The sequence below is a fragment of the Stegostoma tigrinum genome, chromosome 1 (genome assembly GCF_030684315.1).
Source record: "Stegostoma tigrinum isolate sSteTig4 chromosome 1, sSteTig4.hap1, whole genome shotgun sequence".
In the NCBI taxonomy this organism is placed as follows: domain Eukaryota; kingdom Metazoa; phylum Chordata; class Chondrichthyes; order Orectolobiformes; family Stegostomatidae; genus Stegostoma; species Stegostoma tigrinum.
The window spans coordinates 54,061,645-54,074,266 of NC_081354.1; the positions used below are offsets into that span (position 1 = coordinate 54,061,645).

Below are 12,622 nucleotides of genomic sequence, written 5' to 3' on the forward strand. Positions count from 1 at the left end.
AAAGTCAGGGATCTATTGTTTTGAAGAAATATTGGGTAGAGGCTTACCTTGGAGGGTATTTCTCCATTGGCACTATTATATCGGTCAGCTATTTTATGCCCAGCCTTCTATTTAGTTATAAAGTCATACAGCACAGATCTCATCCATGCTGACCAGGCTTTCTAAACTAAACTAGTCCCACTTGCCTGCGTTTGGCCCATATCCCTCTAACCTTTTCTATTCATGTACCTATCCAAATGTCTTTTAAATTTTTTAACTATACCTCCATCTACCACTTCCTATGGTAATTCATTCTACATGTGAACAACCCAATGTGTGAAAAAGTCACACTTCAGGTCCGTTTTAGACCTTTCACCATTCACCTTAAAAAATATGCCCCTAATTTTGAACTTACCTACCTTAGGGAAAAGATTTTTGCTATTCATCTTATTTATGTCTGTAAGGTTACCCCTCAAATTCTTACCCTCCAGTGGCCTATGCAGACTATCGTTATAACTCAAACTCACCAGTCCCGCTAATGTCTTAGTAAATGTTTCCTGAACCCTTTCTAATTTAACAACATCCTTCCTATAGCAGGGCAATTGGAACTGTACACTGTACTCCAAATGTGGCCTCAACAACATCCTGTACAACCTCAACATGATCTCCCAACTCCTATACTCAGTGGCTTGACCAATGAATGCAAGCATGCTAAATGCCTTCTTAACTACCCTGTCTACCTGTAATGCAACTTTCAAAGAACTAGGTATCTAACCCCTAGGACTCTCTGTTTGACAACACTACCCAGGGCCCCACCATTAACTGCAGATATCCTGCCCTTGTTTGTTTTACAAAAATACAATATCTCGCAATTATCCAAATTAAATTCACCTGCCACTCCTAAGCCCATTGGCCCATTTGATCAAGATCCCTTTGTAATCCTAGACAGCCGCCTTCACCATTGACTATAACCAGCAATTTCAGTGTCAGCAACAAATCTGCTAACCGTGCTTCCTAAATTCTCATCCAAATTGTTTACATATAAATTACAAACAAAAGTGGACACATCACTAATTCCTGGTGGAACACTGCTGGTCACAGGCTTCCAGTCCAATAAACAACACTTCACCACCCTCTATCTCCTACCATTAAGCCAATTTTGTATTCCATGTGATCTAACTTTAATAATGCAGAACCTTGTCTAAGGCTGTACTAAGGTCTATGTAGACAATATTTACCGCTCTGCCCTCATCAATCCTTTTGGTTACATCCTGAAAAAGACTCAATCAAGTTTGTGTGCCACAATATCCAATGCACAAAGCCATGCTGACGATCCCTACTCAGTCCTTGCCTCCCCAAATTCATGTAAATCTCCAGAATCCCCTCCAAAAACTTTCCCAACAATGATGTCGCTCTCAGGTCTTTAGTTTGGAGGCTTTTCCTTACAGTCTTTCTCAAATAAAGGCATATTATCCACTCTACAGTCCTCCAGCCCCTCTTTATAAAGACAACAGAACTGAATATCAATACAATATAACTGACACCCAATATGATGGTGTCTAATAGCACAACATTAATTTCTAACCCAATCTGGACATTAATTCTAACATAGTAAATCCTTATTGTCCAGTGGAGTTATCCAGTTAAAAGGCTGAGCAGTCACCAGTCACTTTTTCGCAGGAATAGAGAAGGAATGATAGACTGGGCTAGACTGAGCCATCATTTCACATTGCAGCAACCAACTGCAGAACAAATTTAACAAAGACCTGGGAGCAGATGGTTTGAAAGATGCCTTTGAAAGGCAGAAGGAAATGCTGAGAAAATATAAGCAATGAACTTAACAATCATGCGGAAGAAAGGATTTGTTACTGAGGAAGTGAGTTCATAACTTTAAAATGGTTATCAAATAAATAACAAATTCCCTCCCTAATGGTATTTTGGGTCAACCCACAGCAGGTGGACTGCAGCAGCTCAAGAAAACAGCTCACTACCACCTTCTCAAGGGCAACTAGTGACAGGAAATAAATACTGGCCCAGCCAATGATGCCTACATCCCACAAATGAATAAAAAGAAAAGCATGTTTGTGCAATCTTTTTATTTATTATGGGTTTTAGTCAAAAGATATCAAGTGAATTATTGACAAAAAGAACAAGGACAAAATGTACAAGTGATGAGGTTTCCTTTAAACCACATACAGCAGTGCACTGTAAGTTGTTTTTTGTAGCATTGAACTTTTGTTCTGTTTGTTAAATAAATGTTTAGTGAAGCAGCAAAATCAGATGTCAGAGTAAGAAAATAAATTTGTGAAAAAACTTCAAATATTGACAAAGTCATCGGTTCATATCAGCCCAGAAAAACAAATTAACCTTCGACTGCTCAGTTTTATATTAAGCGAATATATCAATAATCCCTCTTAAAATTATGTAAGAATAAATAGAATGTTGGACATCCTACATTTTCTTTGACAAAAGTCAACACATTTGGACAAAGATTCAAACCTTGGTTAGTTTCATAATCATGAAACTGAGTTTGAGGGAACAATGTATATAGAAACAATCATTGCTTTTTTGCTGTCCCCCCCAAAAAAAAAATTTAAAAGACCTAAGTGCTCTGAAAAAGTGATTAAAACATAAAATAGTTCACTGTGCCAGTCTTGAGCACCTTCACACAGTTTAATAGACATTTCAAAAGCAATTTTAGAAATAACACGCATAAAAGTAAATACAAGGATGCATCAAGTGAGATATCTCCCAGGTTTTGCAACACAGTAGGAATGTTTGGAGTACCATGTTGTTCTGCCAGTCAACATTGTTGTGGCTGACAGGGGAGGGATTACAATTTTAAATATTCTACTGGACTGTTGATTCAATCTTCCAATTCTGCATTTTTTAAGAATCCTATTATGTTACCATCTGATATAAATACTGGACAAGTCAGAAATCTGGTTTGTTAGATTACATTTTGCTTTTTCCCCCATTTTAACAAGATTTTTTTTGGTGAAACTCAAACACACAATGCTATAGATTTGGGCTTAACAATTAAAAAAGTTTATTGTATAAACTAAATGGAGATTGAATATAGTAAATCAAACAATTTAGGTATAGTACATATTTAAAGATTTTGAAACACAGTAAAGATACAATCCCATTAATTCCAACAGCATTTCATTACAGTTCTCAAGCACCAGAGGCCGCCTTCTTCACATCTCTAAGGCTTAAATCTAACAGTGACTTCAAATCCTACTCTTGAAAATCTGATAGTCCCCTCTTGGAGTCTTTATACAACTGAGCTTAGACTTTCTCAGCTTCAAATAACCCCTTTAAGGTTTTGACTAAGCACTTCTGGTTTTAAATTCAACTCCTTACACTGAAGTAACATCTTTCTTAACTGTCCTAAAACTAACTTGCTTTCTCAGGAGAGTTAGTAAAAACTGCTGATGCTGGAATCAGAGATAACAAGGTGTGGAGCTGGAGGAACACAGCACGCCAGGCAGCATCAGAGGGGCAGGAACGTTGACGTTTCAGGTCAGGACCCTTCTTCAGAAGCAACTTTTTGTTTTAGCATACAGCTTCAACCAAGACATGAGCAAACTGCCTGATTGAAACTCAAAGGCATTTTTTCAAGCTATGAGTCTTTCCCCTCCTGGCCCCAAAAGAATTCCAGAATCTTCCATCTGACAGCCTATTGCAGTACCCTATTCAGAATTCAAGAATCCAAAATAAATCCTATTGAAATATACTTACGTAATAAAACTTAAATTACAATCCCAATTTCTTTTCATCTTTAATCCCATCAGTTGGGAGAAGCACCTAATCTTCTTCCTTTTTTTTGAAGATCCACAAGGAAGAGATAGAAATTTCAAAGAACACCTTGTTGAATATATTTTTACATGTCTGATACTGCAAAATTGTGAGCTACATTGGCAGAAATCACACCCCAGCAACATTGTAAAAGAAGCATCACTCTCAATTAGCAATTGTACATCTATTCTGCAAATGGAGATAGATCCATTTTGCATTGCTGGCATCACAATATACTTGTTGTGTGGCCAAATAGATGTGATAAACAGAGAACACTAGGCATGCTGCACAAAAAAAGGTATCATACATGAGTTCATACACCTACATAAAAGCTGTACCTTTATCACCTCTTTGTAGACATCCTTGGAGTTGAGAAGGACAAAAAAGTCATGGTGGTATTGAGATAACAACGTGTAGAGCTGGATGAACACAGCAGGCCAAGCACCATCAGAGAAGCAGGAATGTTGACGTTTCAGGTCAGGACCCTTCTTCAGAAATGGAATCAACATGGCTTTTCATCACTGAGTGGCAAATCAAGTCAGTCAAGTTTAATAGAGTCAATCTGAAAGGCAGAGCAGTACAGTCAAATTAAAGCACAAGATGGCATAGACAGGCTGGATAGTGTTTATTTTAATGCAAGGTCTTGCGAGTAAGGCAGTCGAGCTGAGAATGTTGATTAACACATGGTGGTTTGCTATCATGGAAACATGTGTGAGGGAGAGGCAGGACTGGCAGTTCAATATTCTGGGATGAAGAGTCTTCAGGGCACACATGGGTATGGGAGCAGAGCGATATGTAAAGAGAGGTTAGTGTTGCAGTATTGATCAAGCAGTCAGTTCCGGTAATGAGGAAGGATGTTTTCTTAGAAGGTACATCAAATCAGACTACATGGTAGAACTTAAATCAAAAAGTGGAAATCACATTTTTGCAAGAGTGTTATAGACCCCCCAACAACCAAGAAATGATAGAAAGACAGATATGTCGGCAAAATCCAGAGGTGTAAAAATAACAGGGTAATAGTAGGATGGGGATTCAAATTCCCCAATATTAACTGGGATAGACAAAGTGAAAAATGGTTAGGAGGTGGAATTCTTAATATGAATCAAGGAAAACTTTTTTTTAAGCCAACTCAAAGAAAATCCTGCAAGAAGGAGATGATGACTTAGGGGCATTATTCCTAGACTGTTGATTAAGACATGTGGTAATGATCTGGGGACCTGGGTTCAAATCCCACCATAGCAGATGACTGAGTTTGAGTTCAACAAAAAAAATTCTGGCATTCAGAGTCTAATATTGACTTTGAATCCATTGGTGGGAAAACCTACCTCATTCACTAATGTCATTTAAGGAGTGAAACTGCTGTCCTTAACTAGGCTGGCCTACATTTAATGTCAATCAAATTGCAATATAGTTGACATAAAATTGCCCTCTGGACAATAAATGCTGGCTTGGTCTGTGATGCCCTCATCCCATGAATGATTAAAAAATAGAAGGGTGGTTCCAGGCCTAGTTTTAGGGAATGAAGCCAAGTTTTCAATATCAGTGAAGGAGCATTTTGGTGATAATGGCCATAACGCAGTCAGATTTAAGATATTTATGGAAAAGGTCAAAGATAGTCCTGAAGTAAAGATTCTGAATTCAGGCGTAGGCTGAATTTAATTTGATGAGACATGATTTGGTGTAAGTGGACTGGGAGCAGCTAGTTGTAGGAACCTCTACATCAGTGGAGTGCGTACCACTCAGAAAGGTAATATTGAGAATGCAGGACCAACAAATCCAGAGAACCCTGGATGTCAGGGGTTGTACAGGATTGGATGAGGAATAAAAAGGAAGCTTATGGCGGCTAGCATGGCCTCAAAACAGTGGAAGCCTGACACTGGTGTAGAATGTGAGGAGGGTTACTTACAAAATAAATTAGGAGAGTGAAGGAGGGACATGAGCTGATTAAAACAATGGAAAACCATAGGCATTTATAAGTATATTCAGGGCAAGAGGATAACCAGGGAAGGGGTAAGGCCCATTACAGACCCAGGTGGCAATCTTTGTGTGGAGCCAAAAGATATAGTTAAGGTTTTAAACTTGTACTTTGCATCTGTATTGATCGAAGAGAAGGACAATGTAGGTGTAGGAACCAAGGAGAGACAGTGATGTACTTGAACAAAATTCTTGATAAACCCCCAGGACCAGATAAGATATATTCCAGACTGCTATGGGAGGCAAGGGAGGAGATTGCACGGGACTCTGTTATTAATTTTCAATTTCTCTCTGACCACAGGAAGGGTATCAGAGGACTGGAGTACAGCTCATGTCATACCATTATTCAAGAGAGGTGATAAGGATAAACCAGGAAACTACAGGGCAGTGAGACTCATATCAGTGGTCCGGTCTGGAAATTATTGGAAAAAATTCTGAGGAACGGAATTAATCAGTACTTGGAGAGGCAAAGATTAATCGAGTAAAGTCAGTATGGCTTTGTTAGGGGGTGAATCACGTCTAACAAATTTGATTGAATTTTTCAAGGAGGTGACTAGGTGTGTAGCTAAGAATGGTGAAGATCTAGGGATCTGTGGGATCCAGGATAATTTAGCAAAGTTGATCCAAAATAAACTTGGAGACAGGAAGCAGAAGGTAAAGATCAAAAGGTTGTTCATTGTCTGGAAGCTTGTGTCAGGTGGCTCAGTAGTAAGTCCCTTGTGTTTGTGGTTAAATTCATGATTTAATAATAACAATGTAGAAAGTATCATCAGTAAGCTCACAGATGAAATTGGCGGCATCATAAATAACTAAGACCAAACTACAGGATGATATAACAAAGTGTGGGGCTGGATGAACACAGCAGGCCAAACAGCATCTTAGGAGCACAAAAGCTGACGTTTTGGGCCAGAATCCTTCATCCAATGGACTACAGGATGATATAAGGAATTTAGTTTTGAAAGATGTGAGGTGATACATTTTGGGAGGATTAACAAGGCAATGGAATACATGATGAATAGTAAGACCTTAGGAAGTACAAAGAATCTTGAGGGACCTTGGTTTGCATGTCCATATAACCTTAAAGTCAACAGGGCAGGTAGATAATCATGCCTGACACATTTATTAGAATTCTTTGAGGAGGTAACGAGCAGGATAACGGTGTAATATGTTTGGATTTCCAACAGCCAATCAGTACTGTACCATGCGTAAGGTAAATCACAAAACTTGTAAATATTGATGTTGAACGATACGTTGGTCTACCTGAATACAGAATTGTGCATGGAGGTACAGAAGCAATTATGAACTCAGATGGCACATTGACCTATTTGTAATGGGATTGGAATACAGCAATAAAGAATTTTGTACAGGTGTCTTGGATTTTTGTTGACACTATGCCTGGAATACTGTGTGAGGTTTTGGTTTCCATGTCATTGAATCACAGATATATTACATGCAAATAGAGGTCATTTTGCCCATCATGTCTGCACTGGCTCACCAAATGCACATCATAAAATCATACAGTCATACAGCAAAGAAACAGATCCTTCGATTCAACTCATCCATGCTAACCAGGTTTCACAAACTCAAATTGCATTGCAATGAGAGGGGATCTCATTAAAATATAAAAATTTCTGAAGGGACTTAACATGGTAGATACTGGGGTTGTTTCTCTGGTCTGGTGAATCTAGAACATGGGTACGGGGAGGCAGGGCACAATTCCAGGAGTAGGGAGCTGAATAGAGAATTCTTCACTCAGGGAGCTATGAATCTTCAGAATAGTCTACCCCACGGAGTTGTCGATATTACATCATTGTGTGTACTTAGAGGCTGAGATTGACAGATTCTTAGTATGTCATGGAATCAACAGATGTAGGAAGTGAGCAGGAAAGTGGAGTCGGACAAAAGTTAGTCAGGATTGTATTGAATGGTGGAATTGGACCTGAGGGCCAAATAGTTCAGCCTTCCTTGCAGTGACTTTAATTTTCCTTTATTATTTAGTTGATAATTTTCATTGCTAAAGGAAATGTCTTTTCAGATAGAATACCAATGGCCACCTGCTTCTGCAGTCGCTCATCTTTCAGAAAGTTCTCCACTTCATTTATGTTGATGTGTTTGCTCCATTCTTTCTTCTTAAGTTGCCTGTGGCACTGTGAAGGGAACAGGGAGCACTGTGCTAGCCCACATGTTGGAGAGTTTTCTCGGAGTGAAGATGAAATGTAATCTCAAGAGATCACACTGCCATGGGCAGATATGTTGCTTCCTGATGAATTTATAAGGATGATATCAGACTTTTTTTTCTTGAGTCAGTCTCCTCTATTAATGAAGTCTGGCAGCTGCGATTAGGGTGTATCTCCCAAAAAATTCTAAGGTGTCCCTCCTTCCAATCCTCTGGCCTTTACACCCTCAATACCTTGATCTTCATGAACAAATACAGATTCAGTTACAGGGAGGATTACAGGCTAATCAGGGTTCAGGATGTTTCCTTCATCCTATTCTGGTCCATTTGAAGTAAAGAGAGTATATGGCACTCAATGAGTCAATGTTACCAATGGATTGTGCCACTCAGATGTTATCAGATCTTTGAACAGACCTCTCACATTAAAGTTGATCTCTTCTCTGCAGCTGTAACACTATATTCTGCATTCTGTTCTATTACTCTGAAGTACTTGTGCATGATATGATTTGCCTGGATAGCACGAAAAACAATACTTTTCATTGCATCTTAATACATGTGACAATAATCAAGTCAAACATTCTGCCAGCACACCCTCCTTGGACTTTTTATTTTCCTCACTGAATCACCATCTTTTCAGGAACAGGACATATACAGGACTTAGTAACTTTTAAATATCAGATTGTGAGTGGTGGCAGCAATTACAGGGACTGACACCTGAAGAAGGAGCGAGACTCTGAAAGCTTGTGTCTTCAAATAAACCTGTTGGGGCTCTAACCTGGTATAACAAGATGTAGAGCTGGATGAACACAGCATCAGAGGAGCAGGAAGGCTGACATGTCTGGTCTGGACCCTTCTTCAGAAATGGGGGAGGGGAAGGGGATTCTGAAATATCAGTGAGTTGCAGTGGGGGAGAGATCCACTAAGGTCTTTCAGGAGGGAGGAGGGTAACTTCTTCAAGGCAGGCATCCTGGTGCTGTGTTTTTTTTGGCAGGGACTAAGAGCAGTGCCAGCTCGAAGTGACTGGACGTGGAGTGGTGTTCGTCTGCCACCTACTGTCTGCGAAGTCACATTGTAGTGGAACCAAGGAGACGGGGTGTTACTGCCGGGGGCGGCTCTGCGCTGTTGCACGGACACAGCCCGGCTCCGGCTCAGGAGGAGTTCGGCGAAAAGAAAAAGTTGCCGGAAGTTGATCGATTCTCTTTTTAAAACATTTCACCCGAGGGTCCGGGCATGTTGAGACATTGGGAGATATGTCACCGACTGAGGTCCTACATGTGGTGGCCCCGGGCCCTGAGCCCGGTCAGTGTCTCAGCGCCCGGGGAGCCGGGCCCTTCCCGCTGCAAATCCCAATTCCATTCCCATTCCCAGTCCCGTCCAACTGTGGTTTCCTACTGTCATCAGAATTCAGAAACTAAAACCTATCGGCATCCACTTTTTCAATCCCATTCCCATTGGAATCCGAATTCCCAATTCCGTTGTGTGAATACTCGGTCTGTGACAACGGAGCGGAAAACTGTGCGGATTGGTTGTGCATCCGGATTTTGGGGGGACACTGCGATTTCGGGTGAGGAGACGACACCGGCTCTCTTCCTTATCACTGCTTGCGCTGTGAATCTTACTGACCTTTTAGCTTGCCCAATTCAAATCACCTAGTTTTTTCTGAACACCACACCCTCCTCGAAAACAAAATGAAATGAATCATTTTGGATTGCGTTACATCACAGGCACAAGGCTGGGATAAAGTTGGTAATAAGCTTTAACTGCTGATTTGACTATCCTAAGAACATAAATTTGAGCGGAAAATAGGACCATATAGTATTCATGCATTAATGTGCTTCTGTCACAGCTCCATTTTCACAATAATCTGAGGTGGACATTTCTATCTAGCAGATTGCCCTTGAGCACTGTTTGATGATACCATTTGATTGTGGGTTATGTTACTATGTCAGCTAGGGTCAAATTCTGTAACTTGCTATAACTTGTTAGGAACTCCATGATGACTGGAAACAAACCGAAGTCCATTATCCATACAGTAGTAATGATCTCTGGCAAGCCCCATTTTGTAAATAATTTGTCTAAAATGTCAATGTCCAACATAATAGTTATGGAATTTGTTATAGCAATTTCAAGTCATTTTCTGTGTGGCTTATGAGCAACAAGTGAATGTTTGTTATAGATTGCCTTTATTTCTTCAAAACTATCAATTCGGAATAGTTGATGATAGGGATCTTTGCATAGTTGGAGGGTGCAGTCAACTGATTTTACAGTGTACAAGTTACACAGTTTCTTATAATTTTTTTCTACACTGTGGCATAATCCTAACCATCTGTCTACTTCATAGGATCTTTGTTTCATCTTTACACCTGGTTGTCCTATGTGTCCATAGTTGGAGGGTGCAGTCAACTGATTTTGCAGTGTACAAGTTACACAGTTTCTCATAATTTTTTTCTACACTGTGACATAATCCTAACCATCTGTCTACTTCATAGGATCTTTGTTTCATCTTTACACCTGGTTGTCCTATGTGGATAAAATGATTGCTGTAAGGCTTTTGAGATAATGACTGAAGTTTTGCATGTGATAGAATTGTCATAAAACAATACAAGTTCATAAACAATGCAAGTTCATTGAATACTCAAAAGCACAGGACCATTTTCCCCTTATTTCTCATTTATCAGTTTTTAGGTGATTATTTTCAGTATTGCACTGGTCTGTCAACCTTGAACTCTTCTCCTGTAACAAGGTTTGTGGCTGTTTGAAATTACAACAATCACTTAGTTTTCAATGTTACAATTTGTTCTATAAAGTTGTCTGCAAAAGAAGTCTGAGTAAGCATGTCAGCTACTGAGTTGCAAAATACTCAACCTCAAAATTGTACCAATGAAGATTGTTTGACCATTTTGAAGACTATCCGTAGACATGTGGAGGTCAGAGACCACTATGGTAATATGACTAATAGTGTAGTTGGTGCTTGATGATTGATACGGAAAGTGAAATTTTCTACCATTGAGATATATGAACCACTGTTCTCAGGCATTGACGCAAACTAATTTCATTCCCCAGTAGATTGTTGTGTTCAATCTTCAATAAAAGGTCATTCACTTCCTTCAGTGTGTTGTGAAATTACAGTTCCATTTATTTTCCCTTGTGCATCTTAGTTAATGTGTGTTGAAATACCTGAAGAAGGTAGAAATTCTGTCTTCATTGTCTGAAATTATTTTTGATGTGTGTTGTACCAACTACATGTTGCACTAACTACATGAGGTACACTATCATTTTAAAAATACATAACACCAAATATAAATTGAAATAATAATTCAAGATGTTTTAAAATGATGAAGACCATGATTGTTTAGCAAGTGTTTCAATCTATCTGTAAGGATCTATTTTAAGTTTCCCTTAAGTATGATTTTAAGAGTCAAAAATTGAATGATTTTCGTAAAATGAAGAAAACGACATCACTTGAAAGAAGCACAGGCCTTGAATATGCTGAAGAGAGACATCTCATGGCTGTGCAGATTTACGTCTGTGCTCATCAGCTCAAATATTTTGATGTGTAGATTACTGGTAGTGTGGGCTATTAACAGTGTTGGAAGGGTGACTGGGCTTGTAGAACATCAGTGAACAACTGACTAATACACTGTTTCCTTCATTGAGATTTGAGTAGTTGAGACAAAAATTGAGGGATGACAGAATAATGCTAAATTAGAATCAAATCAGGAATAGAAAAAATAGAAAGGTGAGGAAGAAAAAAAATTAGATTATGCCAAAGAAAAAAGCTGAAAGGAAATGTAGAAAAATCATTTAAACTGTAAAAATTGGCGACAATTTACTATTTGTAGGAATGAGCCTCCATGGTTTAACTTGTTCCCTTTCAGTCCTGGAGCACTTGATGAGTATTGTTAAAAAGGTAATGATACTCAATGTGCAGCCCTAACTTTTGTGGGTTTGATGTGAAATCAGAACAACTCATGGGGAGGTTCAGCATAACCTGCTGTCTTAAGTAGCCAATGGTAGGATAGTGTAAACTGTCAATTCGCTGGGTATCTCTTCCTCAGTACATCTTGCTGGACCATTTACTTGTTAAGAACAGCACTATTATGCTTCCATCTGGAAAGAAGCAGAGAGTCTTTAAGGTAGAAGTTTTAAGACTTTAGAATGAAATTCCACCACTTTCTGTCTATTAAAATTGCAACTCTTTGTAAATAGTGCAGCCAAAGCTTTATTTCATGTTACGGCTCCAGTGACCCTGGCCTGAAATGTTATTCTACGTGACACTGTTGGTAGTTTTGTGTTTTTGTCCACTTTAGGAAAATGTGACAGTTCAAATCTCAAATAAACATAACCATTAAATTCCACAGTGTGTTTAACTTGTCAGCCAAGGATATTTATTTGAAGGTTCATGAAAGAAAATGAGTCTTAAAACCCAGCTTTGGTGTAAATGAAGGCTGATAACACTGGGAGAGAAGGGAGTGGGGGCACAACAGATGAGATCAGATAAATAGAAACCAGACAGAAAATGGAGACCAGAGAAATAAAGAATTACAAATATATTAGTCTCCCAGTAAAGTATTTTTTTTCTGGCAAGGAGCGTTTTCATTTGTAGTCTGTTCTGAAATGCAAAACTCCAGTATCCAGTGAGCACAATAATATGCCATATAGTGAGAGGAGGCTGTAAATGAGGGATTTGTA

The 12,622-nt window shown here is 39.1% G+C and overlaps 1 protein-coding gene across 3 annotated transcripts in view; it reads left to right on the top strand.

Moving 5' to 3' along the window:
* The first annotated feature begins 9,017 nt into the window (after positions 1-9,017).
* The window catches only part of lratb.1 (lecithin retinol acyltransferase b, tandem duplicate 1), a 133,885-nt gene continuing 130,280 nt past the window's right edge, over positions 9,018-12,622 (top strand). For 2 of the 3 annotated variants that reach the window (XM_048528468.2, XM_048528476.2), the window contains exon 1: positions 9,018-9,494. In XM_048528468.2, the coding sequence (XP_048384425.1) occupies positions 9,161-9,494 (334 nt within the window). In that variant the 5' untranslated portion in view covers positions 9,018-9,160. The remainder of the gene's footprint in view (positions 9,495-12,622) is intronic. The other variant, XM_048528484.2, reaches the window with a different exon arrangement.